This window comes from Rhincodon typus, chromosome 15 (assembly GCF_021869965.1).
Source record: "Rhincodon typus isolate 14 chromosome 15, sRhiTyp1.1, whole genome shotgun sequence".
Classification (NCBI taxonomy): Eukaryota; Metazoa; Chordata; class Chondrichthyes; order Orectolobiformes; family Rhincodontidae; genus Rhincodon; species Rhincodon typus.
In genome coordinates, this window is record NC_063346.1 from 13848428 (window position 1) to 13867159 (window position 18732).

Below are 18732 nucleotides of genomic sequence, written 5' to 3' on the forward strand. Positions count from 1 at the left end.
CTGCACCTTGTTGTCTCGGATTCTCCAGCATCTGCAGTTCCTACTATCTCTAAAACAATAGCGGGGCTGGTGAAGAATTGGGCTGACAAGATGGGAGAGAGCATATCACAGTCTTTATCCGTCTAGCAATCCCCAAGTTCCCAAACCTACAGAAATCAACGAAATGCCCTTGTTCTATCAAACTCTTTCTTTTCTGGCCCTCATACCTCTATCCAACCTTCTGCAGACTGGAGGAAGAAATAACTCCAGTTAAAACAGAAGGTGCTAGCAGCCACAGGGACCTCCGGAGAGCTTACTGAGCACATTGAACATAGTTTAGTTTTGTGAGGAAGATGTAAAGTGGCTTCAGATGGATTTGGACAGGGGTCATCAATGGGCAGGGACGTGGCAGGTCGAATATAAAAGGTGGAAATATTTAAAGTTACCCTCTTTGATGGGAGAAACTATTCTTTAGGTACTGGTGTACAAAAGGACCTGGGTAACCTTGTCAATAAGTCACTGAAGGCTAATATGCCAGTGCAGCGTGCTGTTTTGAAGATTAATTGGATGTTTGCCTTTATCACAACAGGATTCGAGTACAGGAATAAGTGAAGTCTTGCTTCAATTGTACAGGAGCTTGGTTAGACTGCGCCTGGAACAGTTGGGGGTTGGGGGTTGGGGGGCTCTGTTCTGGTCTCTCTTTTTTCAGAAAAGATATTATTGCCTTAGGTGGGTGCAACAAACGTTCACCACATTTGTTCCTTGGGAGGGGAGGGGTGATTGGACAAACTGGATCTGTGGATTCTCCAGTGTTGTGAAGAATGAGACATGATCTCATTGAAATGTGCAAAATACTCAAAAGGGAGAGACAGATAAGACATGGTTGGAGAGTCTAGAACCAGAGGCATAATTTAAAAATAAAAAAAAAGTGCCACTGCCATCTAAGATGACTTTGCCTCCACAGCCCCCTGTGGTAGAGGATTCCACAGGCTCACTACCAAGTGAAGAAATGCTTCCTCATTTTAGTGTAGGTGATGGCATATTTCTAGTACAGACTTAATGGGCCAAAGGGTCTCTTCTGTATTGTGTGACTCTATGATCCGAAGAACAGTAACAATGAAACAGGAGACTACACCTCAGGGTCAGAAGCCTGGAAGGGGACCACTGTGTTTATGTAAACAAGGTGAAACAAAAGAAGGGTCTGTACCAATAACAAGCAAAACAACAATATCTCCAACTTTGAACATCACCTTACCTCTAGCTCTAAGCAGCGCCTCATCTCTCTGTCAATATCATTACATTTTCCCAGAAACTTCAGGAAGCTATGCTGTAGAAGTGAAAGGATAGTTATTAAATTGTAACACAGGTCATGCTAGCTAACAGCGGTGAGTAATTTCACTTTGAGAAGACTCCTGGAACATAGTCATTTGCCCTGTGCATGCCTTGTCACAGAACATTGAGGTCTTCCTACATTACGTTCAGTGTAGAGAGTTAAAAAATAAGACCACAATCACTGAATGAATGTTTTTGAATAAGAGGAGGCGTCACACTTTAACTGATTAAAAATTTCAAATTAATTAAAAGTCATTAGAAGTGTTACTTTTGAACAGATTCTGATAAAGGCATTAACAATTATGCTGATGGCTACACTTACTACGCTGCAATTTTTAAAAGATATTAAGTTGACAGCAGGTGGATATATTTTGGACCAAATATTACAAAATTGAAAAGGTTAGATGATAGATGCACTACACTCAGGTAGGATTCTTGTGCCATGGTAGTGTTCCCACCTCTGAGCCAGGAGGCCCAGTGTCAGATGTTATTACAGGTTGATTAGAAAATGTTCACATGTTGTGTGGGAACATCAGTTGGGAACTAAAAAAAAATAGGAAAAGCATGAGGTGATTGCTAAATGGTATGATGGGTGCAGGACAGAATTTGTCAATGAGTTCAGAAGCTCACGAGCATGGTCTGATGAAGATGTTTCAAAATAAAAACACAGGGAGATGCAGAGAAACAGTTTCTTCTGGTGGGGACATCCAGGACAAGAGATGGCATCTCATTCAAATTGGAACCAGGCCATTTACAAGGCGGAAAGGAAAAAGGTGAGAGAGCGCTTCTTCCAGCCAAAGGATATGTTACATTTACACCTCCTCACTCAAAGGCTGTAGATGCCAGGGTTCAATTAGAATTCACACAACTGATGCTAGTGGATCTGAGGTTGTTGACTTGCTCGCCGAGCTGGCTTGTTTTCGTTCAGAAGTTTCGTCACCATGCTAGGTGATATCATCAGTGAGGCATCCGATGAAGCGATGTTGTTCTACTACACTTGGAATTTATACTGTCCAGCGTGTTATGGCGAGTAGTGTCATTTCCGGTTTTGTTCTGTATGGGTTTGTATATGGGGTCCAATTCTACGTGTTTGTTGATTGCATTATGGTTATAGAACCATTCTTCTAGGAATTTTCCATGCGTGTCTATGTTTGGCTTGGGCTACTATGGTTACGTTGTCCCAGTTAAACTGATGGCCTTCACTGTCAGAGTGTGCTGATATTAAGGAATATAAGGACACTACTCACCGTAACAGGTCAGACAATATAAATTCCAAGTGGAGTAGAATAACATCACTTCATCGGAGGCCTCACTGATAACATTACCTAGCACGGTGACGAAACATCTGAATGAGAACAAGCCAGTTCGGTGAGCAAATCAACAACCTCACCCACAACCCGAGCTACAGATCCTTGCTAAAACCTAGTGGATCCGAGTTTAACAGGACCAGCGTTAGGGTTAGGATTTGATTCTAGCCTTGAGTGACTGTCTTTGTAGAGTTTGCACTTCCTCAGTGTCTGCATGTGTTTCTGCCGGATGCTCCGGTTTCCTCCCACACTCCAAAGATATACAAGTTAGGCGGATTGGCCATGTTAAAATTGCCCCATGGTGTCCAGGCTAGGTGGGTTAGCCATGGGAACTGCAAGGTTACAGGGTCAGGGCGGGGAGGTGGGTTGCTCTTCACAGGGTCAGTGCAGACTCGATGAGCCAAATGGCCTCTATCTGCACTGCAGGGATTCTATGGTGCTTTGAACGTGGAATTCGCTATTGCCAGCAGTATTTGAAAGGATTATCACAGGTATATTGAAGGAGAAGTCAGATAAGTAAGTGAGGGTGACAGGAGGAGAAAGTCAAGCTGATAAGATTAAAAGGATGGAGTGTTCCTGGATGAGCCCCAATTGTTTGCCTTTCATTTAAACGGGCTTTGGTGGCAGTGTTAGTATCCTTATCTTCCTAAGCAAAAGTCCAGGGTTCAAGTCCCGGAGATGTGTCATAAATATCTAAAAGAAGTCTCCAGTGGAGCATCGTCTACACACCAGTGGCTGAACAGCCTGTTTCTGCGCTGTAAACTCCGTGCAAAAGTGACTGGGGAAGAGGCAGTGGAGGTAAAAAGTGATTGATTTAAAAGGAAGGCAGAACATCTGGGGAAAGTGGAAGGTCCCCTTCAAGATATATTTTTGCTGTGACATGAAAAGTTTACAAACTTTCTCTTGAAGAGGGCCTCTTAATGGTGCAATTAAAAGAGTAGGATTAAGGGCTTTTTTCTTTAAATATTTACTCACGGGATGTGGGTGTTCCTGGCTGGGCCAGCATTTATTGCCCATCCCTAGTTGCCCTTGAGAAGGTATTGGTGAGCTGCCTTCTTGAACTGCTACAGTCCACATATTGTAGGTAAAACCATATTCCCAATTGTGATTATGTTGATTAGATATCACATACACAGAAGACTTGTAAGGGAGTGTTAGCCTTTTTTTCAAAGACAACTTTGCAAAAAGTGGGACCTACATCACTCATGCCAGTGACATTCGAATTCAATAAGTGTGTCAAAATAAAACTTTAACATAGTACCTGCTTAAAGGGTAGTTGTTCGGTTAGTTTGATTACTATAGTTTTGAAACAGTTTATAGACAGACTTCTACTTCAGTAGTAATGAGAAGGGAAATGTATGTAATGCTGCACTGTCTAACTAAACCAATCACAGTAACTAGAAAGAGATTGGAGTCTAGTTTTGTACTTCACTGCTCGCAAAAAAAGACCCTGAACTACTTGTTGCTTGCCACTTCAATGCTCCACTTTGCTCCCTGGCCAACATCTCTGTCTCCGGCTTACTGCAGTGTTCCAGTGAAGCCCAGCGCAAGCTGGAGGAACAACACCTCATTTTCTGCTTGGGGACCCTACAGCCCTCCGGACTCAATATTGAGTTCAATAATTTTAGGGCCTAAACTCTCCCATGTCCCAGCCCCCCACCCCACACACCAGGCCTTGTTACCACATAGCCTGCCATTACACACCCCCTATTATTAGTCACTAACAGTCCCCATTAACAACTATTCACCCTCCCAGACTGATCGTTAGCAACTCCTTTGTCTGTCCAACTGTCTTTCTCTCTTTGGTATCTATCCTATCGTTTACTCCCTACCCCACCCACCTCCCTATTTTCTGCATATAAACTGACGGTTTCCCAGCCACCATCAGTTCTGAGGAAGGGTCACCGGACCCGAAACGTTAACTCTGTTTTCGCCTCCACAGATGCTGCCAGACCTGCTGAGCTTTTCCAGCAACTTTGTTTTTGTTGTTGTTTGTTATTCACTGTCTGGCTTGGAATTCAGATCATCCCTGCATCCTCATTAGATTTTATACTCTTCAGCCTATTGCACTGCAGGCCATATATTCTGGTCTCCCAAGGAAGCACAAAGAGAAGGAAGAGTGAAACTGTATAAAGAGCCAAGAGGATAGGGAAAGAGAAAAACATGTCGTTATAAGCATGAAGGAGTGTCAGAGGTAGTAACACTAAACAGGGTACTGTGTTAGTGAAGCAATTAAAATTAGGAAAAAAAAAAATTGTGTTGGAGGTTTGTTTGCAAATTAAATAGAAGCAGCTACTTTTTAATTTTTATAACCAATAATCATGGATGGTTTTTAAAAAAAAAAATACAATTTTGGGTGACTGGCACATTTTCCCACTTTGTCAATGCCAAGAGAGAACAATGGAACATTCCATCCTCTTCCAAACTGGGAGCAATGCAATTTTTAAAAAAGGGCACGAATGCGATGGGTTCTCACTTCAGAGCATGCCTTTGTCAATTAAAAATTTTATAAAAAAGTGCCTGCAAATGGTGCCCAGGATTTCACTGAGAACATTGGAGACAACATTTCAAAAACGTAAAAAAGGTACTGCTTGAACTCGTACTCACTTCTCTATGACACTGTTTCAGACGCTGGATGATAATGTTGCATTCCTCCGTATGCAAGTGCGGGGATAGATCTGGGTGCATCTTCACTCAAGGTTTACTCTTGGTTAACTTGGATCCTTAATATTCACGTCCTGATAAAAAAAAACCAGTATCAAAGTCAGGCTAATGTGTACCATAATCAGCAACTTACACTTTTTTCAAAATTTTAACCTATTTTTCTAAACAACCTGTTCAGACAGGTTATTCTAAGTCACTGGAGCAGGTGGGACATGAACCCGGGACCCCCAGTCCGGGATAGGGGCTCTACTTGTGCATCATGAGACACCTCCTAACTTATTCCTTATTAGCAAAATGATTCAAATTTACACCACCTCATGCAAATAGCACTCATTACTGCAGCGAGACTGGCTGGTTGCAGGTATCAGAATGATAAAAGAAAGCACTTTCCCTCCAAAAAGGACAGTATGGCCAGCTTATACAGTCAGAGATGTACAGCACAGAAACAGACCCTTTGGTCCAACTCATCTGTGCCGACCAGATATCCTAAATTAATCTAGTCCCATTTGCCAGCAATTGGCCCATTTCCTCTAAATCCTTCCCATTCATACACCCATCCAGATCCTTTTAAATGTTGTTATTGTACCAGCTTCCACCACTTCCTCTGGCAGTTCATTCCAAACGTGCACCATCCTCAGCATGAAAAAGTTCCCCCTCAGGTCCCTTTTAAATCTTTCCCCTCTCACTTTAAACCTATGCTCTCTAGTTTTGGAATCTGCTACCTTGGGGAAAAGACCTTTGGCTATTCACCCTATCTATGCTCCTCATGATTTTATAGATTTCTATAAGGTCACCCCTCAGCCTCCAACACTCTAGGGAAAACATCCCCAGTCTACTCAGCTTCTCCCTATAGCTCAAACCCTCCAACCCTAGCATCAGCTTTGTAAATCTTTCAGAACCCTTTCAAGTTTCATAACATCATTCTGATAGCAGGTCAGCCAGAATTGAACACAGTGTTCCAAAAGTGGCCTAACTAATGTCCTGTTGCACTGACCAATAAAGGCAAGCATACCAAACGCCTTCTTCACTATCCTGTGAACCTGCAACTCTACTTTCAAGGAATTATGAACCCTGCACTCCAAGGTCTCTTTGTTCAGCCACACTACCCATGGCCTTACCATTAAGTGTCTAAGTCCTGCTCTGATTTGCCTTTCCAAAATGCAGCACCTTACATTTACCTAAATTAAACTCCTTCTGCCAAACTTTGGTCCACCAGCCCATCTGATCAAGATCCTGCTGTACTCTGAGGTAACCTTCTTGGCTATCCGCTAGAACACCAAAATTGGTGTTAGCAGCCATATTACTAACAATACCTCCCCTGTTCACATCCAAATCATTTATATTAAATGACAAAAAGCAGGAACAGTGCTATTGCGCCTCATGTATTTAACCACAATTTGCCAAGGAACACAGTTTGCATTCTGCCACACCACTCAATCCCTTACAGTCTAGATCGAAATCAAGACTAGGGACTAAACTCAAGGAGGTGAAATGCAAGGTGACTGCCTTCAACATTAAGGCAGGATTTGACCAACTGTGGCACCAGGGAGCCTTTGCAGACTTGAAGTCAATAAGAAGCAATGGGAAAACTAACCACTAGTTAGAGTCATACTTAGCACATAAGAAGATGGTTGTGGTTATAGAGTAATAGTCATACAGCACAGAAACAGACCCTTTGGCTCAAGTCATCCATACCAACCAGGTTTCCTAAACCAAACTAGTTCCATTTGCCGGAGTTTGGCCTATATCCCTCCAAACCTTTCCTATCCTTGTATCTGACCAAAATTCTTTTAAATATTGTAATTGTACCCGCCTTTACTACCTTCTCTGGCAGTTTATTCCACAAAACACACTACCTTCTGTGTGAAAACGTTGCCCCTCAGGTTCTTTTTAAATCTTTCCCTCTCACCTTATACCAATGCCTTCTAGTTTTGGGCTCCCCAACCCTAGGAAAAAGACCTTAGCTATTCACCCTATCTATGCTGCTCATGATTTTATAATGTCATCCCTCAGCTCCTATGCTCCCTGGAAAAACACCCCAGCCTATCCAGCCTCTCCTTGTAACTCAAAAGTTGCAGTCTCAGCAATATCCTTGTCAATTGTTTTTGGAACTCTTTCTAGTTTATTAACATCCTTTCTGTAGCAGAACGACCAGAATAGTACACAGTACTCCAAATGTGGCATTACCAATGTCTTGTACAGCTGTAACACAATGTCCCAACTCTGACCAATGAAGGCAAGTGTGCCAAACGCCTCCTTCAATATCCTGTCTACTTGTAACAACACTTTCAAGGAACACTGTACCTGCAACCCTAGGTCCCTCTGTTCAAAAACAGTCCCCAGGGCTTGACCATTAACTCTGCAAGCCCTGCACTGGCTTGTCTTACCAAAATGCAACACTTCCCATTTATCTAAATTAAACTCCATCTACTATTCCTCAGCCCACTGGCCTAGATGATCAAGATCCCTTTGCACTCATTGATAACCTTCTTCACTGTCCATGGAGGACAATCAAGTCAGCTCCAGAATATCTCTGCAGGAGAACCTCAGGGTAATGTCCTCAACCCAAACGTCATTAGCTGACTGACAGACAGACACACACACACACCCCTTTACTACTATGATACAGGAGGTTTGCAGATTTATGAGAACACCTCTATCTGCAAATTCTCCTCAAAGTTACACACCAATGTTACGTCAGGGGCACTGGATCACATTCTTGGTGACTACGCCCCACCAACGGCACCATGGGTGCCTGTACTTCAGCAATTCAAGAAGATAGCTCAACACGATCATCTCGAGGGCAATTAGAATGAGCTTCAAAAGGTTGGCCTTGTCAGAGATACCTAAATCACAAGGATTTTTTTCTTAAATTACATCTATATTAATAGAACTGAAACATGTAATCACTAAATATATTAAAGAACTGTTACTCTAACACCAACCAGTTGTACTGGTTCATGGAAAATTTTACATTTGTGCTTATGCATATGCGTTTTCGGGCAGACATCTAAAGCACAGGGTTCATTGCATCAAATCAGCATAATTTACACTCAGTTTCCCAGCTCCAATCAATGCAAAACTATACCCTGTACATTAAATATCAAACCAAAACTTGCTGGAAACATACAATCCCTGACCTTCTGATTCAAGAATAGAATAGAATATCCTTTATTGTCACTTGTACTCTAGTACAGAAGTACAGTGAAAAGCTTTTACAATGGCTGTCTTTTAATGGCATCATCTTAGGTATAAGTACCTAGATACAAATCTTAGTGTAAAAAATTATAATGTTGTTATACAAAAGAGGATTAAGCGGTAAGGATTTACATTATAGTCCGACAAGATTACTAAACAACAGTTTTTTTTAATTCATTAACAGGATGAAGATGTCACTGGCTAGGCAGCATTTATTATCCATCCCTAATTGAACAGAGGGCAGTTCAGAGTTAACCACATTGCTGTGGGTCTGGAGTCACATACAGGCCATACCAGGTAAGGATGGCAGTTTCCTTCATTAAAGGACATTAGTGAGCCAGGTGGGTTTTTCCAACAATCAACAATGGATTCATGGTCATCATTAGACTCTTAATTCCAGATATTTTATTGAATTCAAATTCACCATCCGCCATGGCGGGATGCAAACCCAGGTCCCCAGAATGTTAGACAACAAGGTACAAGGCTGGATGAACACAGCAGGCCAAGCAGCATCATAGGAGCATGTTATCTGTGTTTCTGAATTAACAGTCCCATGATAATACCACTAGGCCATTGCTTCCCCATTCAGCACATGGCATCAGGCCCAAGTCCAACATCACACCAGCCTCCAGTCCTCTCCTCACTGGCACTCAGCAGCCACAAGATAAGTCACATTTTACCGGGTTTCGCCTCTTGTGTGCCGCTCAGGAACTTGGGATTCCCCACGCAGTGTTCCAGGGCTCACAGCCCACGCTGTGTACCAGCTCATCCCCTGGGCTGCTCCAGGGCACAGCTTGACACAGTGTTCTGGCTCATTCTCCAGGCTTGCACACCAAGACTCGCTGCTGCCAGCACCTGCCACTATTCAACTATGGTGCTGAGGGGCGACGATGGGAGGGAAGAAAACAAAGCAAGAAAGAAATCAAGAAAGAAAGCAAGAAAGCAAGAAAACAGGCAGAGCAGCAGAGCTCCAGCATGAATGTCCTACTTTGCCGCCATCTTCAACTAACTTGCCCTGATACTCGTAGCCACTTGCTCAGGTATCGTCTTACCAAAATGCAACACCTCCCATTTATCAGAATTAAACTCCATCTACCATTCCTCAGCCCACTGGCCTCGATGATCAAGATCCTTTTGCACTCATTGATAACCTTCTTCACTGTCTGTGGAGGACAATCATCTCAGCTCCAGAATATCTCTGCAAGAGTACCTCAGGTTAGTGTCTTCAACCCAACCATCTTTAGCTGCTTCATTCACAAACAGAACCTTTACCACCATGATACAGGAGGTTTGCAGATTTGAGAGAAATCCTCTGTCTGCAAATTCTCCTCAAAGTCACACACCACCCAGAATTGGAAATATAAACATTGTTCCTTCAGTGTTACTGGGTTTAATTCTTGGAACTATGCCCCACCAATAGCACCATGGGTGTCTGTACTTCAGCAGTTCAAGAAGGTACTTCAACACGATCATCTCGAGGGCAATTAAGAATGAGCTTCAAAAGGCTGGCATTGTCAGAGATACCCACATCGTAAGAACAAATGAATGCTAGCAAACAGCCATAGCGAAATGCTGTTATTACTGTTACATAAGTAAATGGGGGACAACTCTGATGCAAAGCTCAGCCATAGCGATGAGATAAATTAAGAGTTAATTATTATAAAAGGACATTCTAGGACACAAGACAGAACTCAGGGTGGCAAAGGAAGGGAGGATGAGATTCATTTCTGCATTTACGCTAATAGTTACTGGTGCCTTACAGCTTTAATGGCTGGTTTTAGTTATAACTTCTAAACACTTTAAGACCGATTTACTTACAATATTCAATATTCAATATTCAATATTCAATATTCAATATTCTACCTCCCCAACACTCACCTTCTGAATCAAACCGTTCCCAGAACCTTGTGCCACTACATGGCAGGAAGTAACAATTTGTGGGTGATTGACAGAGGAACTGACCAACCACACTGTCACATTCACATGCCTGTCAAACCTTCCAATAAGAAATCGCAGAAGGGGCGGGCCCTTTCAAAAACACGAATCAGCGTCCAGAGGAGGCGGGAGCAGTGTTTTATAACATTTTGTGTAGGTGGAACTGACAGCTGTCAATGAGTTTAAAGGGACAGGCACTCCACTCTGCAATCCCTGTTCTAGGAGTGTTTGAAGGAGATGATGTAGAGGGAACTTTACCCTGTATCAAACCCTGTGCTGTCTCCGGCCAGGAAATGTTTTATTGGGATGATGTAGAAAAAGCTTTACTCTCTATCTAACCACATGCTGTACCTGTCCAGGGAGTAATGGGGATGGTGTAGAGGGACCTTCACTCTCAATGCAGCCCTGTGCTGTCCTTGTCCAGGGAGTGTTTGATTGGGATAATATAGAAGAAGCTTTACTCTGTATCTAACCCTGTGCTATATTTGTCCAGGGAATGTTTGATTGGGATGATGTCAAAGAAGCTTTACTCCGTATCATACCCTGTGCTGTCCCTGTCCTGGGAGTGTTTGAAGGGGATAATTTAGAAAGTGCTTTACTCTAACCCAGGCCTAGAATGTCCAACAGTGTGAATGAGCAGAAACAGTCCTGTCATGGCAACTGATGCTCATGACTGAGGTTATAGCAAGAGGTAAAGGGGCAGGCACATCCAACACACCAGACGGTGTCCATGTTTTTTATTGCTATCCTGTGGCAGAATGAATCAGCTATAATTGTAACTGGCTGACCAGACCTGAGCAGCTATACAGCCTGATTTTTCGCTAGTACCTTCAGTTATTAAATCCCCAATTGGGATAACTACAAAAACAATTGTTAGATGGAAATAGCAAGAACTGCAGATGCTGGAGTCAAAGACAACACAGTGTTGAGCTGGAGGAACACAGCAGGTCAGGCAGCATCAGAAGAACAGGAAAGTTGACATTTCAGGTCAGGACCCTTTTTCAGAACTAACAATTGTTAGACCTTAGCTGGAATATTGTGTACAGTTGTGGGAATCACATTAAGAGAAAGATGTGACTGCATTGGAAAGAGTGCAGAAGAGAATGACAAGAAATTGAAAGAATTGTGAATGCTGAAAATCAGAAAAGTAAACAGAAATTGCTGTAAAAACTCAGCATCTGTGGCAGTATCTGTGGGGAGAAATCAGAGTAAATGTTTTGGGGCCAGTGACCATTCATCAAAACACAGAAATTTACAAGAATGGTTCCAGGAATGAGAAGCTTCAGTTATGAGAATAGATTAAAGAAGTCCTTGGAGAGAAGAAATCTGAGAGGAGATTTGCTAGAGCTTTTTCAAATCATGAGCGGGCTGCACAGAATGGATAGGAGAAGCTGTTCCCACTTGTGAAAGAAAAAAGAACAAGACGGCATAGATTTAAAGTGATGTGCAAATAAAGCATGGGTGATATGAAAAATAAATTTTTCAACGCAACGGGTAGTTCACATCTGGAATGAATTCCCTGTTACTGTGGTGGAGGCAGACTCAACTGAGACATTCAAGGGAGCATGGGGTGGTTATTTGGATAGGAGTGGTGTGCAGGGATATGTGGAAAAGGCAAGAGATTGGCACCAGGTAATAGAACTGGTGCAGCGATGATGGGCTGAATGGTCTCCATCTGTACTTTAACAATTCTGTGAAAAATGCATGCCCTCTTTATAATAGGGTCCAAACAATTCCTTCCACAAAATATAATAAAACCGTATCACATTCCAAATACATTTTCCATGTCAAACACTACTCCAGCAGCTATGGATTCCCTTCAAGATTTTGTCGGACACTGCGGTGCTCCCTTTCCATGGCACCTGGTTGGGGATATAGACAGAGAAGAGAGGCAGGCAGCCAGAACAAGCACTCACATTGTTCACACCCTGTTGGAGTGTTGAATAATTACCTTGTTCTGAGGAAAGGTCACCAGACCCGAAACGTTAACTCTGATTTTTTTCTTCACAGATGCTGCCAGACCGGCTGAGCTTTTCCAGCAACTTCTGTTTTTGTTCCTGATTTATGCAGTTCTTTCGGTTTTTAATGGTTACCTTGGCCAATCCCGGGAACAGATGGACAGGAGCTTTTCCATGCTGCCCTTTCCTTTCTGCGTCATGCGACCAAAGATCAGGAATGTGGGACAGAGATGTGGCCAGAAACTGAGGCATAGCCCCTTCAAATAGTGGAAGAGGAGATGCAGCCTCCTGACCCCAGCCGATGTACTTCCAGGCCTCACTCATTACAGGCAGTCTGTGAATCGACTTAGTAAGATATTTAGATGGCAGTGGAGGATTCCCACAAAGGGATCCATCCACTTTAAACACTTGCCTCTGTCAGACTGGGATTCACAGCCTCATCCTGATGAAAAAAGTTCCATCTAAATGAGGGCCAAATGGGATCTTTTCATGCTCACAAGCCTCCTTAACACACCTAGCAAAATCTTGTTCATGTGCAGGAACTCAGGCATCAATGTTGGGAACAGACAGATGCAACCTGACATTGTGGTCCAGGGACAAATCAATGAGGCCTCAGATGAATCCAAGCTAGCTTTCAGGTGGCAAGACTTCTATTGAGGTCTATTCAGGGCAAAGTTCCAGAGATAGCCAGGGAACCCCTTCAGTTCAGACGGAGAGGACAGTGGAAAATGTAGCCACTTCCCTCATCAGAATATAAAGTGGCATTTAAATGAGGTGAATCAGATCAATTTCCTGTGCCCTGTTACACCCTAAGCCTCATTAGAATTTCAGACCCAATGGTTTTAATAAATTCTAGAACAATAGTTCCTTGACTTTTCACACAGCCTGCAAAATTTCTGCTTTCAATTCTCACAAAGCTATTTTAAATTTAGTAGGTTAGTAACTGATATTACCATTAAACTTCTAAATGTACAACTTGCAGGATATATCTGAGTGGCCATATTGCGCTAATATTTACTTCATTTGTGAAATTAAGTTAGTAAGAGAGGAGAGAGATTTTAAAAAGTCATTGGGGCAAATTTTTTACACAGAGGGTGGTTAGCCTGTGTAATGAACTACCCTCTGTGTAAATGAATGGAGAAGGTTTAGAGGGAAGTGGCCCAGGAGCAGGCAGGTGGGACTAGTTTAGTTTGGGATTATATTTGGCATGGACTGGTTGGATCGAAGCTGTTTCCGTGCTGTATGACTCTGTGACTAGTAACAGAAATATCTGCTTCGGCTCACTCCCTGGATGATTATTTACTGAACCACATATAGCAAAGTGCTGTGATCTTTTTATGACAAACACAGAAAGGGGACAGGCCCCAAAGACTTCCTCAGCCAGAAATGGGATTAAACCCTCTCAATGTTGTTGACAAGAATCTAATCCCAAGAGATTAATGAACATCTGCAAATGATAAAAAATACCAATAGTTTGGGTCTGTCTTACTTGGATTTCTAATGAGTTACACCTTAACACCATTCTTTCAGATGCTGGCTAATATGTTTTTTTCCCTGAAAATGCTATTGTAGCAACAAAATCCCACAGCTAAGACAATAAATACTTTTGCACCAGGCACAAAAAAAAGTTGATGTTGGATCCCTTCAAATAATTAAGTAAATGCTGAATCATATCACCAGAGATTTTTTCTCAAAAATATACCTTATTCATAAAATTTGCATAAAATACTGCCTCGAAAATGACAGAAGGTTCAATAAAATTCAACTTGTCCCCAGACAGAACATTTCACTCTTAGGTGCCTCAGTATAATTGTAATGGTCTTAATATTTGCAATTTGTATTCCATGTCGGCCCACAACCTGAGGGAAAACCATTTCAAATTGAAAATTGAAGTAAATGCAATAGAAATGAACTATTTTTGTGAGGCATCACATTCCACTCTGAGGTACCCAACACAACATCAATACTCTTGATGTTCTCGATGTACAGTTCTTGTCTGGTACACAGTGTGGAACCCGTTGGTCTGTTTCAAACATTTAAAGATGCTCATTAGTCTGGACATCGACAATGGACCCAAGAAGACATTGACATTGTTCATGTACAGGGAGATTGTGACTTGTGTGCCTCCATTAGTAGGGACTAACACCTGTCTTATGCCACTTTTTCTCTTCTGATTGACTTAGCAGTAGGTTCTATACAGTACACAAACAAGACACGGGAGGGACAGCAGCCCTACCTCACTTCAGATGTCATTGGGAAGCATATTAGCTTTCCATCCACTGCTTGGAACTGTCCTAATGATGTTCGTATATAACATTTGTGTGTGGATTCTGTCCCAAGACCTCCTTTTGGAGAGCACTTCCATCATATTGGATTGTGATATTCTGTCAAAGATCTTCACCTGGATCAGGCTGATGAGGTAAGTTATCCATTCCCTCCCTGCACCTCGCAAACAGCCCATATTCCTGAGCAGTACAAGACTTGCAGAGATCAGGATGATCAGCAGAAACTTGGTCAAGGAGCATCATCAACTCCAAAACAGACTTTACCCAACTGGCAATGACCTAGTGCCAAATTGAATAGTCCACATTCAGCAATGAGATAGCCGCCAATTTCTAATTTCTTCTGTCAACATTTACAATTCAAAATGTATTTCAATGTCTGTAAAGTATTTTGAAATGTTGAGAGGTCATGAAGGAGCTACATAAATGCTATTTTTTTCTTCTCAGATAATTACGGTGGTGAAAGATCTGTAACTTTCAGCGTTTCTAGGGGCTGGTAATATATCGGACCCCTCAGGCTATGTGTTTGTCATTGAAGGCTGTGTCTGTTGTGAGCAACAACAATAGGAGCAACAAGTGCAGAGTCAGGAACACAGCGTCATGGCCACTTAACATCACCAGCCTTATACGAGTAGCCATTTTAATGGGCATTTTGGCATCTGCATAAGGAGGTGGATCTGGACAGGGGGATTGGGGCGAGCATGAGGTGGAACAGAAGGTGATGAGGGAGAACGTAGGGAGAACTAGAGGGAACAGGCAATGAGAGGTTGAGGGGGGGGCGTGCCCAGACAGATGCTCGAGAAGTCCTGGGCACCAGGCACAGCCTCCCAGCTCCAGGCAGTGCCCTCTGCAGATAGTGAGTGACTGGGGAGGGCTGGATGGTGACAGTGGGGTGTGCACGGTGAAGATGCAACAGCCAAGGAGTCTTGCTACCCAGACAGTGCTGGGGAATTGTGGGGATAGCTCCACTTTGCCAGCTCGACTCTCCATTTCCTCTTCCCTAGCCCCATCAAATCCAGCATGGAGACCTCAGCGGCACACACATTCTCACAGTCACTTCCTGCATTCTGTTATAGCCAGACCGTGCAGGTCTTCCCTCGCATTACAAATAGTTGCTTGGGTCACAGAATGAATGTAGGGAATGTCACATGTATTGCAACAAGACTGAAACACATAAGAGCTAGGAGTATGCTATTCAGTCCATCATGCATGCAACATTATTTGATACGATCATGACTGATCTCATCTTGGCTTAATCTCTACTTTAGATAAAAAATTGTAGAGCTGGATGAACACAGCAGGCCAAGGAGACGGACAGGTCAAGGAGGTGAGGATGGAGCCAGTAAAGGTGAGTGTAGGTGGGGAGTTAGGATGGGGGTAGGTCAGTCAAGGGAAGATGGACAGGTCAAGGAGGCGGGGAGGCTGGTAGGTAGGAGGTGGGGGTGGGGGTTGAGGTGGGAGGAGCAGATAGGTGGGAGATCGGTGGAACACCTACACTCGATTCACGACAAACGACTGCACCTCATATTTCGCTTGGGAACCCTGCAGCCCAATGGTATTAATGTGGACTTCACAAGCTTCAAAATCTTCCCACCCCCGACCGCGTCCCAAAACCAGCCCAGCTCGTCCCCACCTCCCTAACCTGTCCGTCCTACCTCCCACTTATCCACTCGTCCCACCTAAACCCCCACCCCCACCTCCTACCTACCAGCCTCATCCCCGCCTCCTTGACCTGTCTGTCTTCCCTTGACTAACCTACCCCTATCCTAACTCCCCACCTACACTCATCTTTAGTGGCTCCATCCCCGCCTCCTTGACCTGTCCGTCTCCTCTCCACCTAGCTGCTCCTTTATCCATCTTCCATCCGCCTCCCCCCCCCTCCCTATTTATTTCAGAATCCCCTTCCCCTCCCCCAATTCTGAAGAAGAGTCCAGACTGGAAACGTCAGCTTTCCTGCTCCTCTAATGCTGCTTGGCCTGCTGTGTTCATCCAGCTCTACACCTTGTTATCTCAGATTCTCCAGCATCTGCAGTTCATACTATCTCTTAATCTCTACTTTGCTGCCCACTCCCCATAATCCTTCAATCTATTTTTTTTTATTTAAAAAAATATACTTTATTCGTAGAAAATACAAAAAATAAACACATTTTCACCTACCCGGTCATGCTAGCTGCCCCGCTTTACCCTGGGGGTACGTACACCAACTAAAGGGAAAAACAAAGGAAGAAGAAAAACTCCGGTGGTCATCTCTACCCGTGGTCATAGTTGGCCCCCTGACCAGTTGCAGGAGGCGCCAGCTGGGCCCAGTTTCTGAACAGGGCCCTGATACAGTACGGCCGAGGGGTCTTACACAGTGGTCTTTCCCCACCGCGCCTTGGCAGCGGCTGCCCCAAGCTTTAGTGCGTCCCTCAACACGTAGTCCTGGACCTTGGAGTGCGCCAGTCTGCAACACTCGGTCGGGGTTAGTTCTTTCAACTGGAAGACCAGCAAGTTGCGGGCAGACCAGTCTTTCACCGCATTGATGGTCCTCCAGGCGCAGTTGATGTTGGTCTCGGTGTGCGTCCCGGGAAACAGCCCGTAGAGCACGGAGTCCCGTGTCACGGAGCTGCTCGGGACGAACCTCGACACAAACCACTGCATTCCCCTCCAGACCTCCTGCGCATAGGCGCACTCCAGAAGGAGGTGATAGACTGTCTCGTCACCCCCGCAGCCACCTCGAGGGCAGCGTGCAGTGGCGCAGAGAGCCCGGGCGTGCATGAATGATCTCACTGGCAGAGCCCCTCTCACCACCAGCCAAGCAATGTCCTGGTGCTTGTTAGAAAGTTCTGGCGATGAGGCATTCTGCCAAACGACTTTCGCAGTCTGCGAGGGGAACCACCCGACAGGATCCACCCTCTCCTTTTCCCGAAGGGTCTCAAGGACGCTACGTGCCGACCACTGCCTGACGGCCTTGTGGTCAAAGGTGTTTCCCTTCAAAAATTTCTCCACGAAGGACAGGTGGTACGGGACGGTCCAACTACTTGGAGCGTTCCGCGGCAGCGAGGCCAAGCCCATTCTTCGCAACACTGGGGACAGGTAGAACCTCAGTAAGTAGTGACACCTAGTGTTTGCGTACCGAGGATCTATGCACAGCTTGATGCAGCCGCACACAAAGGTAGCCATCAGGGCGAGGGTGGCGTTTGGCACTTCCTTCCCCCCGTTTTCTAGGTCTTTGTACATGGTGTCCCTGCGGACCCGGTCCATCCTCGACCCCCAAATGAAGTGGAAGATGGCCCGGGTGACCGCAGCGGCGCAGGTCCGGGGGATAGGCCAGGCCTGCGCCATGTACAACAGTACCGAAAGCCCCTCACACCTGACGACCAGGTTTTTACCCGCAATGTAGAGAGACCGGTGCACCCACCAGCCCAGCCTCTGCCGCAGCTTTGAGATGCGCTCCTCCCACGTTTTAGTGCACGCCCCAGCTCCGCCAAACCAGACACCCAGCACCTTCAGGTAGTCTGTCCTGATGGTGATAACCCTTCAATCTATCACTGATCAAAAATTTGTCTTGCGTGCAACGTGCTCAATGGAGGAAATTTGTATTTTATTTCATTTTCTGTTATGTCCTATTTGAAATGTTTTGACAATGTTCTTTTAGACATAACAGAAAATGCTAGAAATGTTCAGCAAGTCAGGCAGCAGCTGTGCAAAAGGGCTGCCGAAACCACAAACAGATGCTACTGACTATGTCCATTATTTTTGTTGTTTTTATTTCTGAGTTGAGGCATTTCGGTCGGCATAACTTGGTGCTGGATTAACTTTCCAGGCGGGCAACTGCATTACCTCCCCGCCAGGCTGGGTGGCGGTGTATATGGAGGGCCTGGACAGCGGGAGGAGGAGGCAAGCCAAAGGTCGGAGATAACAAGCACTGCAGTGACGTTTCGGGTCGGGACCGTTCTTCAGAAAATCCTGCACTGCAGGGACGTGGCCTCATGTGGAGGTGCAGGGGCGGGGAAGTGCAGGCGCGTGACGTAAGGTTGAAGAGGCGGGACGAAGAGGTGAAGGGGCGGGACGGGACGGAGAGGTGAAGGGGCGGGG

General features: G+C 44.5%; 1 protein-coding gene across 1 annotated transcript in view; it reads right to left on the bottom strand.

Annotated features, from left to right (window-relative positions):
- Positions 1 to 10447, bottom strand: part of cmc2 (C-x(9)-C motif containing 2) — an 11637-nt gene extending 1190 nt beyond the window's left edge. The window contains exons 1-3 of the mRNA XM_020521443.2: positions 10359 to 10447; positions 5226 to 5356; positions 1235 to 1306 (exon numbers count right to left, since the gene is read on the bottom strand). Of these exons, the coding sequence (XP_020377032.1) occupies positions 1235 to 1306; positions 5226 to 5306 (153 nt within the window). The 5' untranslated portion in view covers positions 5307 to 5356; positions 10359 to 10447. The remainder of the gene's footprint in view (positions 1 to 1234; positions 1307 to 5225; positions 5357 to 10358) is intronic.
- Positions 10448 to 18732: the final 8285 nt, after the last annotated feature.